General features: G+C 41.8%; 1 protein-coding gene and 1 long non-coding RNA gene across 3 annotated transcripts in view; one reads left to right on the top strand and one right to left on the bottom strand.

Annotated features, from left to right (window-relative positions):
- LOC140657783 (uncharacterized) overlaps window positions 1–19839 on the top strand; it is a 185548-nt gene that overhangs the window by 119822 nt on the left and 45887 nt on the right. For both annotated transcript variants that reach the window (XR_012044486.1, XR_012044485.1), the window contains one exon: window positions 16252–16305. This is a non-coding gene — a long non-coding RNA (uncharacterized lncRNA). The remainder of the gene's footprint in view (window positions 1–16251; window positions 16306–19839) is intronic.
- CD28 (CD28 molecule) lies at window positions 330–12290 on the bottom strand. Its single transcript, XM_072874715.1, has 5 exons — window positions 12188–12290; window positions 5532–5885; window positions 5165–5283; window positions 1934–2205; window positions 330–1571 (listed from the first exon to the last, which is right to left on the bottom strand). The coding sequence occupies exons 1-4, from the start codon at window positions 12240–12242 to the stop codon at window positions 2065–2067; spliced, it is 669 nt and encodes a 222-aa protein (XP_072730816.1). The 5' UTR covers window positions 12243–12290; the 3' UTR covers window positions 330–1571; window positions 1934–2064.

Raw genomic sequence — 19839 nt, 5'->3', positions numbered from 1 at the left:
CTGGCTCCCTCCCCTCTGCTCCCTGCACATGCCCCTTGCTGCCTCGGCTGTAATACAAAGGTGCAGTAAGGGGCTTTTCAGGAAAAGAGAGTAAAAAAGGTATGTGGAAAAATGTCAGCCTTGGGGGGTTTGTGCATGTGGTGAGAGGAAAGGAGAAGAAATAAAGACAGACACTTTGTTTTGAAGTTCTTCAACCCAATCAGAAGCTTTTGGGTTTGCTGAACCGACCCAGAGCAAAGCTCTCAGGGTCTGCTGGGTCCAAGACTGCGGTCCTGTGCCAAATGCACAGCACTGCCTCATGGCAGTGGGTGCTTGGGCCTCGCATGCCATTGCCACTGTGGGCTCTGCACCCTGCCCTGGCAGAGCTGTGTCTGGCTGGGGGGACAGTAGGCAACTCACCGCTGCTCAGAGGTGGCACAGTACCCTCCAGGAACATGGTTCATGGCGATATGACTCAGAATGAGTGGTTTGGGGCCCAGTCAGCAAACTCAAATAAAACTTCCAATCTGGAAGTGCCAAAGTTTTTTTCTTGGGTTAACATGTCAAAGCAGATTGTTGCCACACTTCCACATCTCTACTTTTGTCATGTCCCCTCAAAGAGAGGAAGAATCTTCTTATCCCAGTTTGGAGGAAAGTAAATCTTGTATAATCCCAATTTTATTTCAAGGTGGGAATATGGATTTATTTTTCATTTAATAGTTTATTCAGTAGTCCCTATAAAATAAACATCATCTCCTCAGTGTGGAAAGGGATTTTATGCCAAGACAACCCCAATTACAGTTTAGGATGTCTTGTTAATGTAAACATGCTTAATTGAAAGAATGAAGCAGGTTTTGCTGAAGACTCTGTCCTAGTCCAGCACGGAGCATTCCTGAAGAACATCTTTAGATAGAAAGGTAACCTCCAGTCAACACAAAGTTATTTGAAGTGCCCAGAGCAGTCCCTGCAGGCAGCTGAGCACTTGCAGGTCCAATTCACAATGCTGGGAACAAAGGACCCTCTCACACCCCAAAAATCGGGTGCTTTTGGGAAAAAAATTCAAGTGCTCTTTAGTTGCTCATAACTGGACCCAGATTTTCAAAGAGCTCTGGTACAACCTAGGTGCCAGAAGATGTGCATGAATTTTCAGGAGGACTCAGTAGAATGCATTTTGGATAGAAACAAAAATTGAAAAATGAAAGTAAAGCTCTCCTCAAAGTCTGACCTCTGTGTCTTCTAATGCTTCCCATATGACTTTGTGTTCCCTCGCTGTAGGAGGCAAACAAAACAGAAATGGGGTTCTTCATGATGACAACAGATCTTTCTTCCTCTCCTGCTTGTCTTGATTTTGTCTTCAGGTTGATTACTTTCTCACTCTGTGGAGTTGCTTGGTCATGACTTCAAATGGCCTTATGAACATTTACAAAGTGTCCACCCTAAGGACTGACATGTTGAAGGTTTAGTAGTTTTCTATCAGCTTGATTTGTCCTGGCAGCCCATTTGTGCCATAGCCTCATAGCTTGGATGCCTTCTGGCTGACTTTTCCCTCTTTCTCTCAAGCATGTGTTTTGAACTTCAGACTGTGCCCTGGTCTTGTAGGGAAGAAAAGATTATTTTTTTTACATTTTGCCATATTTAACAGCAACAAGGGTTTCTGAGGATTAGACATACAGGAAAGGAAATTAAGGGTTAAATCTAAGGCAGCAGTTATTGGGAAAGGTCAGAAGTTCTGGTTCTCCCAACAGCTGAGCAAAACCACAAGTGTTAGGAGGAGACCAGCTCTGAGGCCTGATGCCATTTCTCCATCTTACCCACTGACAACCCTCAACACAAGTTGTATCTAATTTTCAGCCGTCATGGAGAACAATCCTTTTTTTACTCCCAACCCCCCCCCTTTTTATGTTTGTTTGTTTTTTCTTTTAGTATATTATATCAAAGTTTAGCCAATACTTGCTATGGTGTAGGTATCCATGATCAATAACGACAAACATGATGAGAAAATGAGAGGCTGTCCTTCCATGTCCAAGAGCAAGTGACTGCCTAGAAGCACACAAGGCTACTGGTGGATCAGCTGGTGGGTATCAATCATGGCTGCCAGGACCGATATGCAGTGTAGTCTCGTGTTGGCGCATAGGATGGATAACCCTTGTTCTTCTGGTATGGTGGATGCCGGGGAGTCATGTTCATGTAGTCACTCTGATGGTATGTATTCTTCTTGGATTTTTGCTGTGGGAGAAGGGGGAAGAGAAGTATGAAAACATTTCTGCAATTAGTCTGTCCCACCTGGGGTGAACATTCGAAAAGGGAGAAGAAGAAAGGGAACAGAGATCCTTTGAGCAGAGGGATTTTGACTGTTAATAAGACCTGAGACAAGTTAATAATGGATTTGATTAATTTTTCCTTCTTTGAATTAATAAATTGTCTCACCCAGCTCTCATATTAACTGCTGACAGTTCCGGCCCTAGGTTCTGGTTCAGGGAAGCAGGTATATTTATAAGGCAGCCTCAGGTTTAAATACATTTACAGAAGAATTAGAACACATGTTCTCATAAAATAATCTATGGAATTTTCCCAACCTGAATGTAAGTCTCCAGCTTATCTGCTGAGAGATTTACAGTGTTAGTTCTCCAGGTAAAGGAATGCTGCAAACCAAGGATACAAACTGATGCCTCTCACCATCAATTCTCAGCTGCAAAATGACTCAGCAGAAGCAATACAGTCTGAGCAGTGAAGGCTGTTCTCATTTATTAGGAGGAAAAAAGAAATTAGCTTAACTGAAACAAAATAAGAGCAGGAAAAATCAGCCCAGGCTATGTGTATCATGTTTTGCCTACCATTTACAGCAGTAACACACAATGTATATGGTGTTCTGAGCCTTCCTTCAAGGGGCAACAGAATCATAGCTCATGTTAATCTTTTATCTGTCTTACTATCTGGGCCTCAAAAATCTCATTTCCACTGTTGAATTCCTGCCTTGTAATGCCCCTGTGAGACAAGGGAGGCATCGTCTCTTTCAGAAATAAGAGTAACAGAAGACAGGTGAAATAATTTCCCTATAATCACAGAGGAAGTTTGTGGCTACAGCAGCATTTGAACCACTGACTGCTGCAGGTTGTGCACAAGGTTGGTGGTTTTGTATAGCTTAAGGCTTTATTGATCAGGGACTAGGTAAAGTACTTCCGTGCTTTTTCCTTAATACTGATCATACCTTCTTTTGCAATCTCCTTTTTACTGAAATTTCCTTCCTATGTACATAAATATTTGTATATGCTGCAATATACTTGTGATGCTGTGGAAGTGGAGGAGGTTTGCATTAGAAAATCTGATGGCTGAATGATGCTGTACATGCAGAATGAGGCAGTTACTATGAAACATTTTAAGCTTTTTAATATTAATGTTATATATATGCAAGGTGTTGAATGTAAGTTACATACTGCTTAAGCCATGCAATGCAGTCAATGCATGTAAATCATTAGATACAAAAGCTTTACCTGTATGTGTTCATCTCCATAATATAGGATTTTTAATTCACCTAAGAGGTAATTTTGCATGGGAGAAGGACATTTTGCTAGCATGAGTGAATGCTGGACTGTTACAGGATCAAAGACTGCTACTTTTGGAGAGGAAAGCAGTTTTCCTCCAGGGAAAGCAGAATGGTATGCAAATAGACAAATCTTTAGCTGCTTTCAGGAACTCAAGTGAAACAGGCTTGCCATGGCTGTCAAGTATCATATTTTAGGACCTTTTTTTACAATTCACAATGCCTTCTAGGCAGCTGTATTTACATTCAGCAACACTCTAAATACATCCACACTCAGAGTACATATTATCAGGAGAATACCACCAGCAGCGATAACGACAGGTAAAAACTGATGCAGCAAACAGCACACATCGCAACGCAGCCTTGTGACTCTTGCTGGGGGCAGACATGTTAGTAGCAAAGTGCGTAGCCATTAGGTACCAAATGAATATAGCAGAGAGAAAATGGTTCAGATTGTAAATGATGGATTTGAAACTACAGTATCTCATCGGGGCACAGCCACTGTAGCACAGCACTGTAACACCAGCAGCTGTTTGCTGTAATCCTCTTGGGTCTCCTAGGAGTCAGCCTCTACAGTAAGGCACAAAGAAGGACCACTTAACCTGGCTTTGCATTTTCCTATGGCAATGCCCCATTTGATTGTTTTCCATTAGAAATAGCCATATATTGAGCAAGTGTATTTTTATGAAACATTTAACAGATCTCGAGCTTCAGCTAGCAGTGAGAGTGGCTTTCTGTATACGTGCAACATTTAACCTGTCAGGGACTCTGGGCCCTTTATACAGGCTACCTTGTAATGTATTGAAAATTGCTATTTAACCACAAAGATACAGGGGAAAGGCAGAATGCAAGGAACAGAGCTCTCTAGAGTAATTGGTCAAGTCTTTCCCACATGGAGTAAGTAGTGTAAATCAGCTCTGGGAGATCATGATCCTAAGACTTGTCTAGGAAGATGTCCTTCTGCTGCCTCTGCATCACGCCTCATTCTCTCTTTACTCCAGCAGGCAGAACGGGATGTGACCTCAGCCAGCCAACTCTCCAGAGAGGTTAGAAAGCAAAAATAATGAGCCAGAAGACTGTCTCAGCTTTCTTAGAGTTAATGTACAGAGGCAGATGAAGGACTGCTGAGATCCTGGTGCTCCTATTCCCTTGCAGTCAAGCTGCCAGAAACAGTGGGTACTTGAGGGAATTGCTGGATAGGCACAAGACATCAGCGCAGATGGTCTTGGGCCAGCTGAGGGTTCCCTAAAGATAGTTTTACTGTAGGTGAGCTCCTTCTGTCAGTATAGTCTCAAAGGGTTTTGCCAGGAATGCTTGTAGCGCTAAATTTCCATGACAGGGACAATGGGCAGAGCTAGAGACAGTGTCCCAGTATTGCTGGTGTGCAGGGCATTGCCAACGCTATGGCATTACTGTTTGCTTTAGGACTCTACTGAAGAAGCCTGACTGTCTACCTGGACAGCATCTGGTGTTGCAACTCTTTTGGGGCATAGCATGGGTGTGCATATATAACTGGGGTGAAGAAGCACTGTGATCCTGAAGTGAGGAGTATCAGTGTGTTTGTGGTAAACATGGCAAGTATAGCCTGAGGAATGAACTAGGGACAAAGAGCATATAGAGCAAAGGAAAATAGTAGTTTCTTACCCAGTAGTTAATAAAAACTGCAGTTATTAGCATACTGTAGAAAGCAAGAACTCCAGTCACTGCCACCATAATCCACAAAGGAATTGCAGACTGAGGCTCTTGTGTTTGGATGGGTGTCTCTTTAAGGAAAAGAACAAAGAAAAGCAAAACCCTCAATCTCTGCTTATTTACTCCTTGTTCCAATGCACCATTTGTATTAATCACCATTTTCAGATGTCTTCCTCAGGACATCAGGAGCAGGAATGTAGCTTTACCATGCAACCCAACTTTTTTTTTTTTTTTTTTTTAAGGAAACAAACTGCTTCAAACCATCATGTAGGGAGTGTGTATAGGGAGGATACTGGCCTACAGAGATTTCCCAGCTTACCTTTCACGTGAATGACGGTCCCATTGCTCTTCTCATTGTAGACATATGGGGGTGGATACATGGCCTCAATTTTGCAGAAGTAGATGTCAGTTTGGCTGGCACTCATATTCCAAAGATTGAAGATGACTTTGTCTTTATCATGAATCCCCTGGCAGTTGAATTCTTTATTTGAATTACTGCTAATTTTGGTTGTGTTCCATGAAATAAAGCAAACTTCAACTGCACTGTCTGTTCCTTTGTGCAGTGAAGCTCGAAATTCCTTCCCTGTTCCATTGTATGTGTAGTTGCAGACGAGAGTTGCAGTTTTGTTAGCTACGGTGAGCAAAGGACGCTGAGCCACTAAAATCTTGTTTTCTGGAACGGAGGGGAAAAAGTGAGAAAAACACTTGTTTATAAAATACAGTATGAGACTTCAGAACCACACATCCTCCCGTGCAACTCTTCTCCATATCTCCTCTCCCCTGCTGACACTCCCTACTACAGAGTACATAACCACCAAGCTGCAGAAGCAGTTTCTCACAGGAGCTCTTGTTGCAGCAATCCCCCTCTATATAAATAATTACATAGTCACCAGGGGAGACTGTGAGGTCAAGAGTGTTTTTCTTCAGAGTCAGAACACTAGTACAGAAAGTGGCCCATGTGATTAAGATTTAACGTCAGGGCTCAGAAGGCTACTCTGCCTGTATGTATATATAAAGCCACCTTCGTCTACCCTTTCCTTAGCAAGCAGTTTCCCAGGGGACATTATGGAGTGAAAATACTGTGAATTACATGCTCAGTTTAGCAGTCAGATAAGAGAATATTATTTATACATTTGCTTTTTAATGCAAGGACAGACTTGAAGAATTTGCAGGTGGAATTTGCTGAACCATTTCAAGGGTTTGGACCTTGGATGATGAGTGCTAAAAGCATGAGCTGCTATCATTTTAATGTAAAATAAGTCATTTCTCTAGCTAGCAGCTGTAGTAGATTCTTAATCTCTCAAAGGACTCAGGAGCTGACTAATTCAATACTGCATTGGCACTTAGCACTTGAATGGCCTGTAAAAAAACATGTCACATGAAGGTATAATTCAATTTGAATTGACCGGACTGATACATAAACAGGAAATGTTTTCTGACATGTAGACCTCTGTGCTACCATCTGCCAAACAATGAAACACTGCAAGGACTATGCAGAAAGACAACTTCTTCCAAGAAAAATCATTCTGTACAAATGAGGCCCTACTTTTCAAATGATGACCCATAAGTAAGAGGAAGGGAGTTTTGGCTTTTAAGCTAGGAACTTGCCAGAATTAAGGACAGCCCTTTTGTGTGTGTATATGACTGCATAAGTCTTCATGCAAGCTCAACTCATATGAGGTCTTAGTAGCCTTTTATAGATCCTTGAGAATTGCTGTGGTTGTGAGAATGACAATCGTATCTCTTGTCCTCAAAATCTGCTGCAAAACCTATATTCTTTCTACTTAATCCATGTGATGAGACTTAAAAAAGGTTAGTAAGGGAAATGGAGTGGGAAGGAGGCCAGATCCAGAATGGCCAGAAAACAAGTATTTCACCATGTTTAACGATATTTAGGACCAAATGGCTACATTTAGTGTGTTCACACCTCCACAAGAAGACGGAGTACCCCAACCTCTTGAGTAGGAGACACCTTTGGGATGAATGTGATCCAGTGAGTAAAGTAAACACAAAGAGATGCATGAGATGGCCAGGACTAGTGGTAGGGTGTGGGCAGTAAAAACAACCCACGGCTAGCGAGTTCTCCAGTTACCAGCCCAACCCATGAAACTGCTGAAGTTGTTAATTTTCTCACTGAAAACCTTGTTTACCAGCTCTTTCTTCTCATGACAGCAGGAAGACGTGAGACATGGAATGCTCTACTGCCTCATCTTTAGCAACGAAAGATTGTAGTCCATCCTCTTTGTGTCTCTTTGTTCAACATAGTTAGTGTGGGGGGTGGAGCAGAGCTCATCACAGCTCTGAAATCCCATGTTTGCAGGGAACCCAAACACTGTGAAACTTTTTGTTTTGATGAAGGATGAGCATTTCCAGGCTTTCCAGCAGAAGGAGATACAGATCTTGGAATCCTGGAACTGAGCAGCAGATTAATAACAGACGAGGCAGGTTTCTACTCGAGGTGCTGCCTGTGGTGAATTTTCATCGAAATGAAGACATTTCAGCAAAACATTTCAGTTTCATCGAATCAGCACTTTCCGACAAAAGCTCTCGCATAGGCTTATAAGGCATTCTAGTAAGGGGTGAGGTTTGGATTCCACTCCTTTAGACAAGGTATTTGATCATATCTTTGTTGGCCAGAAAATTGATCTTTGGCCTAAGTGGCAATGTGCAGGTCTGCGATAGAATTGTTCTACCTTTAGAACAGCAGAATTCTACACATCGCACTTGAGACAGTTATTCTTCTGATTTGCACTGCAGTAGTGCCCACCACTACAACCCTGATTGTCACAGGAGCTGAATACACCTTCAGAAGAGACCTTTTCTGTCTCAGAGTTTACAACCAAAATAGGCATCCTGGAACAGGCACTTGCAGAAGCATTACACTTCAGAAAAACGCTTGCCTGTTTTTCACTGCAAGTACTTACAGAAAACTAATGGATGTTTATTGCTTAGCCTCATCAGATTTTTGCTGTGGTCAGAGTAAGACAAAGAACACTGAAAATCTCATCACTGAGCGACCACCTTCAAATGTTATTTAGACTCATCTGCAGACCCCAATGACTTACGCCCACCTTTTGCTATTGTCAGCTAATCTGGATTCCTGATGTTTAGTGCATAGCTTCATGCCTTCAGCTCCACCATTTATGCCCCTGCCATGATATTGTGCTAATTGGCAACCAGTCTCTTTTGATACACCCACCTAAAAAAATAAGTTTCTTCAACTTATTTCCACCTCTTGGATTTATAGTCTGGTCTGTTTGCCTTGGCATGCAGGCTGGGTGTTGATAACCCAGCCCCATGCTGCTGATGTTGGGATGCAGGGTGGCTGAGTAGTGGGAAAAAGTTTATTTCTGGATCATTAAACGAAGACTGCTCCTACATGATTTAAGCTAAGCACCCAAATCCGTTTTCACAAAGTGGCTCTACTAGTTCAAATCTCAATTGATTGAGGGAGATCTTTTGTTTTTCATTTATAGAAACTAATTAGCACCATGCGAATTGATTGGGCTGCAATGCCAGCAGGGGCAAGGCAGACTTACACCACAGGCGTGTTAGACAGGCCCTGCTGCCATCCTCCTCCTCTCGGCTTGGATTTTTTTTGAATTGAAGAAAGTCAATCATGCCAAAATGTGTATTAGTTTCACGGGGAAAACAGAGTAAGGCCAAACATCCCTTACTTCACTTGTGATCTGAATAGGATTTGATTATATTCTTAGTAGGATCTGGACCATTCTGAGTGAACATGGGCTGAGGCTCCTTTTGCCTTCACAGAGGCAGTTTTTCTCGTAAGTGTCACTTTGGGTTTGTTAGAGCAGTGAAACTCTGAAACATTTAGTATGTGTTTCCATTAGTGTATGCTTTCCCCTAAATAGGGTTATGATTGCCATTTCCAGAGCTGTGTTCAGTCACGCTGGCCTTACCCAGCCAAGAAAATGGCATTTATGAAAAATCATTGTCTACAGTTTCAAAAAGCTGTGAAGTCTAAAAATGTAAAATAATTTAGGTCAGTGTGCACAGGCTGCAAGCTTTCTCAGGATCTCAGGATTTATATGCAATGGTGTGTAAGATCTCTAAATGTTTGTTAGGCTTTTTTATACCTTATTTGTCATGCTAGACATTTGTTATAATCACGTGAGGTTTTTTTGCATCATGAAAAAAAATGCCATCCATATATAATATCCGTAAAATACTGACTCTCTAATCATGGACCCCTGATGCAAGCAAAATTTCACTGAAGTTTTTTTCTTTCTTTCTTGTTTGCCAAGAAAGTGAAATAAGAGACGACAAAGTACGGAAAATAACTATTTTGAGGTTTTTTTTTTCCAGAACTTTCCATGAATCATCATCAGCTATTGGAAAAAATATTCTGCTAAAAATATTTTGTACTCTCCTTTCTTTCTTTTCCATGCCAGTTGACTTCAAGGAGCTATTTGCCAGAGCAAGGAATCTGGGATAAGTTGGGATTCCTATAAGCACAGTAAAGAAATGGCCCACTTAAGGCCCTGGGTGGATAGAGGAAAACCTGAAAGGAGTTTATTTAATCCGCAAACAGAAAGACACACAGCTATGTTACAAACAAAGCTATTCCATTTTTGCTGCTGCTGGTCTGTTGTTCAATTACCTTTATTCTTCTTTCCCAGGTACAAGGGTCTTTCTCTTTTACTTTGGCTTTAGGTCACCCAGCTGTGTGTATAATGTGCAGCTGGAGGGATCTGCCCCTTCTGGCCATTATAGACTTGCTTTCTGCTAATCTTTCTTACTTTGGTGCAAGTACTGCAGGAAGCATAGTACTACATAAAGCCCAGGTGACACTCTTGCTTTAATCAAACCCAGTGTGAGCACAGGGGTTTTTCTTGTCAGTTTGTGATTTTTTTTTTTTTTTTTTTTAAACAAGAATTTGTTGATGTCATCCCAATCTCAGCTAACCTTGCGTCATACATCTTCTGCATTCTGGTAACCTTAGTGGGTTAGAGGTTGATTTTAACACCCAGAGACCATAAGCCAGAAGGTTATGCAGGTAGTAAAAAGATGAGGTCATTTGTGGTACGCTGCAGTGGGAACCCGCTTATATTATTTATTTGACAAAATACACGGGATAGACAAGTTGATCTAGCTGCCTCTCTGACAGACCATAGCAAGGTAATTATTTAGCCAACAAAAAGGGGGGGAGGACAAACTTTGTAAACGTTAGTGTTTCTGCAAAAGGGAAATGAAGAAACTGATCTATAAGTCCCTTTCCATGATTCAAACTCAACCTGCAGCACTCACTGGTACAGTCTATCAGCAGAAGGGGACAAATTCTGTTGTCCTCCCCACAACAAAATACCTAAGGCCTATAATACACGTTGTGGCTTGAGGAAGTCCTGCAGGGTTTTGACCTGCCTTAATGTTTTCCATGTACTAAGGATCAATCATCTTGATTGAAATGAAGAGAAGAGGTGGAGAAAAGATAGGGGAAAAAGATGAGAGTCCTGAGAAGCAAGTGACCTCATGTGCTTCTCTTTAAACAGTTGAACAGTCTCAGTGAAGCTATTGGAGAAACTCAAGTTCTTCATGCAAAGCAAGTGTATAAAGGTCCATAGAGTCATGGCATAACCCCTGTGTCTGATAACCACACGCTATATTTTATTTTGTTGCAATTCAAAAGCGTCGCCTAAAAGCTGTTCACACCTCATGGAAATGTTTTTAAAACTGTTAACCCACTGCTGATACTTATCCCCTCCTGGAATCAGTGTCTTCTCTGACAACCCAAAGGCCCACTGTGGAAATAATTATGATATTGCAAACACAGAATTATAAACATGGGAAAAGGACAAGGAAGAAAAAGTCTATGATCTCTTAAAGAAATGTAGATCATGGTGTCCTGCAAATTACAATGCCTTCACTGAGGAAAAGAATTATAGAAAAATAAGGCAGAAATAAGGAAAAATATAGATTCAATTGTATCTCTCATATTAGAAAAAGCAACTCTTTAAAGATGTTCTATATGTGAAAAGTTTTGTACTGGAAACCAGATTTTTGTTCCTGTCTGTAACTTCCCTGTAAAATACAAAACAGTGATATTTGGAGAAGACCCAATAACAACAGTTCACAGGCCAGCGGTTTGAAAAATTGTCTGTCTTAAGATTATTCTAGCAAAAGCCATCATCCTTTGCCTTGCTTTGGATTTCGATGTACCCCTTGGAAAGACATGTTAACTCTGAACATACGAACGCTGCATCAGCAAGACAACAGTAAGACAAAATACCCTCAGCCACAACAACTGAAGATTCAGAAAGATTCACTAAGACTCAAGATTTCAAAATCACAAATAGACATTTTTTGTTGTTTAAGATCTTTTCAGAAAGAAGCTAGATATCTAGTAAGTATCAATAAACGACTAAACAATGCAAAAATCAGAAACTCGGCAATTCCTATCCTCCCATCTTTGAGCTCAGTAAGCAGCTCTGCTTTTGGTCCTTTTATTCGCTAGTTCTGTGAGGATGTGGGTGGGCTCAGCTCTGCAGCCCATCACACCGAGCCAGGCCATGGTGGGACCTGGAGCTTCACACAGGAGACTTGGGGGTGGTGGAGAGGCTGCCCCAGGAGAGGCACTGGCACCGGGTCTGCTCAGCCCCTCTGCCTCCCAAGAGAAGCCACTTGTGAGCAAGATTTGTAAAGCCCGGGGGGAAGGTGAAATAAACCCTCCTCTATCTATGTGTGCAATTTCCAAATGCATCTAAAGAGAAGTCAAATTAAAAGAAAGCTCTTGGATCTTATCTTGGAGGGATACTTGTGGCAGGAAAAAGATCAGCCTCTTAGTTACATCAAGTTGATCCATGTGCAGTCTTAGCAGCATGCTCTGTCTCTCCCCTTTCACCCAAACACGGAATAATTTGTGTAAAATTAATTCAAAGCTATACTAGAACTTCTCCCCACAATGATCAAATCAAGGAAAAATAGTGGAAAGGATTGAAATGTGGGGGGGGTTGTTACCTGTTACATCAGCTGTGGGGATGAAGCAGAGCACCACGAGGATCCCCAGGAGCATGGTGCTAATGGTGGGCCCGACGCCTTGTCCCCACCCCCTCCAGGCACTGCCACCTCTCCCAGGGCCCTGCGCCACCAGCCTTCCTTGCCTGTGGGGCCAGGCTGCACCCTCGGTTGCTCACACAACTTCTCTCCTCCCTCCGCAGCACATGATACACAGCCAAGTGAAACCACTGTAACGGCAGTGCTTGAACAGGAGGAAGTGAAAATGTTTGATGGCTTTAGCCTTAGGAAATTGCCTCTGCAAAGCTCAGTAACACCTAAAAGGTAGTGGAAGCCCGCCTTTCAAAACAGGGACTCTTGTCCCTGTATTGCAAGATGTGTGCTTGTGTTTGGGGCTCTGCAGGGTTGCTCCTATCAGGGAGAAATGGACTTCCCTAGAGGTGCAGCACTGTTTCTTTTCCAAGAGTACGTACAGACGTACGCTGTTCCCATCATCACGGTAGAAGCAAACAGCAGTTTCCAAGTTCCTGGTGGCCAAACCTGGCCACTCAGGAAGTTGTGTGCTCAGGAAGCTCTCTCTGTCCTCACTCCTAGGAGCAGAAACCTTCCTCTCTTGGCCTGCCAGCTTTCTTCTGCCTGCCTTCCCAGCCCCTGGGAACACCGACATAGTTTGGCAGTAGATGATCTAGGTTTGTTCATTTTTCATTTTTCTGCATCTGCTTGCCACCTAAATGCAGACCAAACAGTGCAAGAAATAGTGATCTGGTATAGTTCCCCTTTTGAAAAAAATCCTAAGTTATAAATGAGCGCAGCTGTAATCCTATTGACATATAAATAAAGGCAGCATGCAGCAAGCGCACTTCTCAATCAGTGCTTTCACTAGAGTTCTTCTTGTTTCAAGTTTTTCTCTGCATCTTACCTGGTAAATGCTCACTCTTCTTTGCCCTGCAAGCTCAATGTCACCTCTCCCCTTGAAACAGCAGGATTGTGAGAGCCAGTTAATGGCATTTATAACTGTGAGGAACTCTGGTTATTAACTATTTACTTTTGTCCACCAAAGTAGAAATATTTAACTGTATCAATGCCTGTCATTATCTGTGATTTATTTGAGAGAAAAGGGGAGGTGTTTAGCAGGAAGACTTTCAAGAAAATTGGACTATTGTAGAAAGGGATGAAGAGCCGTGAACTGTCCTTCCTTCTCCCTTAGTATCTGAGATCTTTAGGCCATGTTTTATCAGAAATTATGTACGCAATCTAAGAGCAGCTTTAGCTGGTATATCCATTTGCAGTCTTGGAATTTTAACAATATTCTTTTGTTTTGTAATCGGTGTAAATTGCCTGCAACACTGAAAGTTTTGGAATTTCCTTGTACTTAGAAAATTTTAAAAAGAGAAAAAAAAGTCAGATTATCTCTTTCTTAGCCCACTTTTGTGGTTTCTAGATAAATATCCTGAAACCTTTTTTGAGTCATATGAGTGTACCTGAAGTTATCAATGAAATCTCAGCTTAACTTGAAGTGAGAATCCCCCAACAAAGTTATAAAATTTAGTATCATTTTGCTGAACTGCCCTGTCTCAGAGATTAAAACCCCTGTTGTCACATCTTCTGGCTCAGGTAACCGAACCTACACGTTTATCGAGCCTGCTGCATGCTTCTGCATCCTGGCTGTCAGATCCTTTCTGTATTTGGGATACAGACTGGAAAGGCACAGACAGTACATTCTCCTCCCATCACAGAATTAGCAGAGTATATTGCAGAGAGACAGCTATTGCCATTCATTTCACTGGCATATGTTGGCAAAAGGGCACCAGTCAGATGGAAACCTGATTGTGGGAACAGTTGTGTAGGAACAGACTCTGCTCTAGGAATACCGCTAACAAAAACCAAGAGGGAACAGTGTGCACTCTCTTCAGTGTGGCCATGGGCCCCTTTATTCCCTTCCATCCCTTATTGCTCCTCATGTGCCTCTCCCATGGTGAGGACAGACCAAGGCACTGATTGCAAACAGGGACTGGACTGCTGCAATAGAGGAGAGGGAAGAGGGGCCACTGAGAAATTATCCCCTGTGGCCCTAGAGACCAAGCTGTGATGTATCATTTCTCTCTGTGCAGTGGTGCACAGTGCAGATGAACAGTGGTACCAGTATTGCCCTTTCCAGAGCCTCTGATCCTTCAGTCATGATTTTAGTTTTGCCTAATGGTTTCCTCTTTGATCCCTGGAGTAAGGAAGGGCATTTTTTTTTTTCCTAAAATAGCTCTTGGCTCATCTGCACTTCTTGGTTTTCTAGGATTTTAAAAGGGCACAAATCATCATTGTGTTCCCAAGGGTATGGCTCCTTTCCTTCTCCAAATTGCAGCTCTTGCTCTAATTTAAACAGTTCATTTCCGATCACTTAGATACTTGACTTTGTCACTTCACATGTATGATCTTTTTCTGTTGCCAAAGTTATCATGAGGGTAGGGGAAGAAGATATTATAGCTTTCAGCAAGCTGTCTTGCACTTAGGACAAACCACATAACAGTTTATCTAGGAAAAAAATCTGAAAATGTCCCCTGATATGCCCTCACTCTTAATTTTTTATTATTCTTCCACCTCTCTGAGTATCTCTCCTTCTATACCCTGAGCATTACCCGAGGGTGCTCTGCAGTAGCATTAATTCAGGCACCATTCACTGCTATTCTTACCCCATTTTCCATTCAGATTTCAGTCTGTTGAGTCTGTCTGTACGCTGGCAGACAGGCTCTGCTTGCTGTCACAGCAATGGAAATCCAGACTAACATTATAATTTCAGTGGAGCTAGAGCTGTGAGAGCCCTGAAAGAGCTAAAAATGCAATTTGGCCATGTTTGGGAAAAAGAAGGTTTCCATCCCATCACAAAATGGCTGAAATTGCAGTCCAAGAGAAGTAAATGAGAGGTTTGTAAATGGGTTTTCAGGGTACACAAGAATCTAGACTATGGGCTTGGGCATTTACTCATCACGGTATGTAAATAAAATAACAGTCCAGGTATTTGATCGTAGCTTTTCATGCCTACTGTAAGAAAACTAAGCACTGACAGGAGCTATGACCTGAGTTTGAGAGAAATGCTGATATGATCTAGTATGATTTCTCAGAGGATTATCTGGATATCTTTAAAAGAGTCTCAAGAAATCCCAAGCAGGCTGCCAGTTTGCCCTTATGTTAAAGAATGAGGAAGTAATGACCCACATATCCTGAGCCAAGTGTTCAGCTATTAAAGTCAAGAAAGAGATTCCAAATTTGTTATGATTAAACAAGTGGATAGTTTAGAAGCTAATTTTAAAATAAATGAAGTCTTCCTTCAATCACTGGAAGTTGTATAGTGCCATAATTGTTCCCAGCACATACTCCTGTTCTCAGGCAAATAAAAATGTACATGCATACTAGAAGAGTAATTGCAACAGAATAATATACTATTATTCACTTATTCCTGAGGACTCCAGTCTAATGGGAGAACAGTAGGTCACTAAAATTCCCATTTAACTACTATAGACAATTAACTTTTAAGTTCCTGGACTATCCTGCAACTCCATAGATTAATAAATTTAATCCAAAGATTAAATTTAACAGTTGTCTGAGATAATCTTCCTCTTTCTTCCCCACCATGAAGAATCATAACACAAACCTTGAGTGAGTAGTCTAGGTAGGCTTTATTCTGCTTGTTCTGCATGCTTGTATGTTGTCAACTGCTAGAGTAAATGCTTTCTTTCCTAGAACTGCAAATCTTAAAACATCTTTATTCTTCCATTGCTGCTGCAAGTAATGATTTGTTTTGAATAGTGCTATGCATACTTGGTACAGATGGAAGGTTGATTCTTTCACATCTTTATTACAACGAGAATGTGCTTTAAGTAGCTGCGGTAGAGATGCAGAAGTGGGGTAACAGAAAGAGTTTAACAAATAGTCATGTCATTTCTAACTAGGGAGGCAATGCATGATCTATGTTCTTCATCCCCTACTGTGTCCAGTAAGCTAACCCTAAGGAGTTATGTTGCATTTGTCATCTGAAGCACTTCATAAAGTTACATGTTGTTATCTTCGCTTTACAGATGGGGAATGGGATCACAGCAAGGTGAAGAGACATGCCCGAGGACATACCTCAGGTTAGTGGCAGAGCTACGAACCTCTACGAATAGCCCAGTGCTCTCCAGCTTCCAAGGGCTGATCAGCTTTCTGACGGCCTCTGTTCTATGTTGTCATTTCCCTTGCACACTCATGAATTTTCACTGTGTTGTGAGTCTTTTCACATCCTTCTTTCTGTGAATCCAGATGCCTTCATACCACAAGTACAACCATCACACTTAGAAGGGAAAATCAATATACTCCCTCAGAGGGAATTTTAAGTTGGTTTGCTGTACCTTAAAATGTTACAACTGGTATCTGGTACATAGGAACCTTCCAGGGACAGAGCTTAATATGACATGTCACAGTGGAAAGGGAGCTTTCTTTTTGGAAAGATGTGAAATTTTTGTTTCCAGCCCTCAAGATAGCAGCCCATAAATGTGTCACTAATATAGGACTAAGCGCTACCATCAAACACACATAAATTTGAGAGAGAGCTTGAGGGAAGCCTTCCCTATTTGGGGAAAGAAACATTTCCCTGACAGGCTGATTATTTTTAATGCCAATAGCTGGAAGCTGTTCATTAGTGTTTGTTAGGGAAGGGGCAGGAGTTCACACATGTACATTCCTGGCTCTTTTCAAGTTAAAAATCTCATCCAAGTATCAAAGTTGTAACCGTTTCTTCTGGCTGTACCTATTCCTGGTTTGGACTGTTAGAACAAGTCTCAAAGGAGGTGATTTAATGGGTACAGAGGGAATGGCTCAAAGCTGCATGATTAACTCCATCTATCACCTGCCTGTAATATGACATATGGCTGCTGCTTCATTAGAGGTCACATGTTTAGGTAGGAACACCTGAAATAAAGCCCACAGGTGAGTACATATATGCTAAATGTTCTGCAATAAAAGAGTTTTCAGGTTAAGGTTAGAGGGAGAATAATTTCTGCTAACTGCACTGCCTGCTCCTTGTTTCTCTCGGGTAGAAAAGGTGAGTGAGACCCCTGCATATTACCATTGAAGTTGACAAAATTGTTCCAGTTTACTTCAGCTGAGGACCTGATGCTTGGGACTGGTAGATCAAAGAGACCCTGGGAAAATAATCCTTAGCTCTTCTCAGCCTCTGTTTTAGAGCTGCTGCCAGGCAGCGGGAGGGGCTGGGCTAGCTCTTCCATTTTTGCAGTGAATGACAGGCCAGTGATCTTCTGTCCTTCTTAAGGAGAGGGGTATGGGAAAAGTCAGAAAATAGCCAGTAAAGACATGAAGGACATGGCAACAAAGCAGTGGTGTCCTGTATATGAGGGAGTTCGGAATGCCTCATTCTTTAAGTGGGAGAGAATTTATTTCCCTCTGCTTTATCCTGCTGAAAACAAAAGATACGAATGAGCACTGCAGGAATATTACAAGCAATTTTAAATAAGAGGAGGCATCTTCCAAAGAACTTAAGGCCTAGAAATCTTGAGCAGACAAATTCAGAATTCAGCTTTGTGCAAAAAGACAGCTTCCAGACCTGGCTGTCTACAGCTTGTCCAGAGAAGTTACATAGATCCCTAAATATCAGTAAGAAGATTTCTGTCTGCTAGGGCTGTGTTTTTACTTATCTGAGGGCAAGGTGGAGTGTCACGGGTCCTGCAGGGTCTGAGGGTCTGTAGAGGGTTGCTGAGGGAGGAAGGCTTTCTAGGGCTGTGCTGAATGGCAGTTGCATAGAGCAGGAGTCCAAGCCTGGGAGGTACACATACAATATGCTCTGCCTGGAGTTGGCTGGTCTGCCAACTGTGCCAGCATTTCCTTTTGGAGATAAATAATTGACCAAAATTATTGCTGCCAGAAGTAGCACGTGAACAGTATGGATAATCAGGAAACCAGAGCCCTGGAGTGAAATAAGAATGAAATCAAACTGGTGGTGTAGACACTTGAGTCACTTGGCAAACGTTACCCGTAGTAAGGGAATGCTGTAGCTGGGGTTTCCAGGGAATTGTCTGTATTGCCTTTATTTGTAGAGAACAATCTACATAGCCTGTATTTATGGGTAAAGCCTTAGCTAGAGGAAACACTTCCACCTCCACTGGGTTTAGCAGAACCAGGACAGCCCAGGCTCAGCTCAGAATATTAGGTTTTAAGGCTGTCATGATCAGGCCCATTTTTAAAAGCTTTAACTCTTTCACTTCCTCACTGTTGTGTTACTTTTTTGTCTCACCTAAATGCTACATTTTATAAAGATGGTGGTAGTGCTATCAGCATGGTACATGTATGGTGAAGCACCATCCATTTACAGTTCTTCCCATTTACACAAACTTGGAAGGAAGCATTACTCATGTTTACGAACAATTGAAACTAGAATAGAGCACTCCATACAATGAGAACCCCTTTGAGGAAGTGTCAGAGGGGCTGCCCAGCGACCTCGCTTGTACAATGGAATATATTCTTTGAGATTACTTCATTCTGAGTAGCCCTCACAGGAAATAATTATTTTGGTAGACACTAACGCACTCTAGCTTGTAGGATAAGCATTTCCAAATTACTCCTTTCCCTGAAGACAGTGGCTTCTTTACGCCTAGGCAAACCTAGCTTATGTCCAAATTCAACAACTTTCTGCCTGAGAAGTGCCCTATTCTTAGACTGTGGTGTTGTCAACACCAGCCCACAGAGTTGTTTTCTGCCAAAATACTATGAGAAACAGGCTTTTCATTGTATTTCTGCCACTTCAAAAAAAGTACTGAGTCATAGCACACTGGAAATGTTTGTGCTGGGCTGCGTAGGAAAACATCATAAATATATTAGAAAGAGTTTTAAATATTTCCACACAGGAACTAGGGACCAAAATTCCTGATTCTTAACTGTGAAAAGTGCCTAAAGCAGGAGGAAGCCCTTTTCAAATCACAGTAAGGAGCATCTGCTTAGTCACTTGGATATGCATGTGAATTGTGACAAGTACTTATTAATTTTATAATGGATTTTTTCTTAGAAAAGAAATCCTGCTTTTATTCAACATGTCAGCATTCCTTTAAACTATTCCTTTAAATGAGAAATTGAAAATAACCATTTTGCTGTTTACAAAGACCTTGGTGGGTTCAGAGGATAGGAATCCTTGCTGGTTTAAAGGGGAGGAAAAAAAAAATCATATGATGGTTAATTAGAAGTCACATCCACACAAGAAGCAGAAAAAATATCTATGCTTTATTTCAGAGGTGTCCACACTGTCTACTGGTGCAAGCCATAAAGTCCATTAGGGAGCTACCTGGGTGCTGAATGTTTAGGTGTCTCCCCTAACGTATCTTAGGATATGGAGCCAACAAGTATTGGTACTGTTGGTATGTAATAGCACAGACTTATCCCTCATCACATGAACCAACAGGCACATGCACAGCCTGTTAATGTGAACAGGCATTTTGCTGTCCTTTGGCTGGTGTATTGCATGGCTGACCTGCATGACATCAGACTGCAGATTGGGTGCCTTGTTCTTACAGGCTAAACCTGGCCCTTAAACCAGAGATTATCCCAAAACTGACTGATGACCAAACACCACGTGCTAGAACAACCTAGGAAACTTGTATCTGAGCCAGTAGGCAACTATTAGG

Source organism: Ciconia boyciana, chromosome 10, assembly GCF_034638445.1.
Source record: "Ciconia boyciana chromosome 10, ASM3463844v1, whole genome shotgun sequence".
In the NCBI taxonomy this organism is placed as follows: Eukaryota; Metazoa; Chordata; class Aves; order Ciconiiformes; family Ciconiidae; genus Ciconia; species Ciconia boyciana.
The sequence above is the reverse complement of the archived record's forward strand: the minus strand, read 5'-3'. Positions and strand labels throughout refer to the sequence as shown.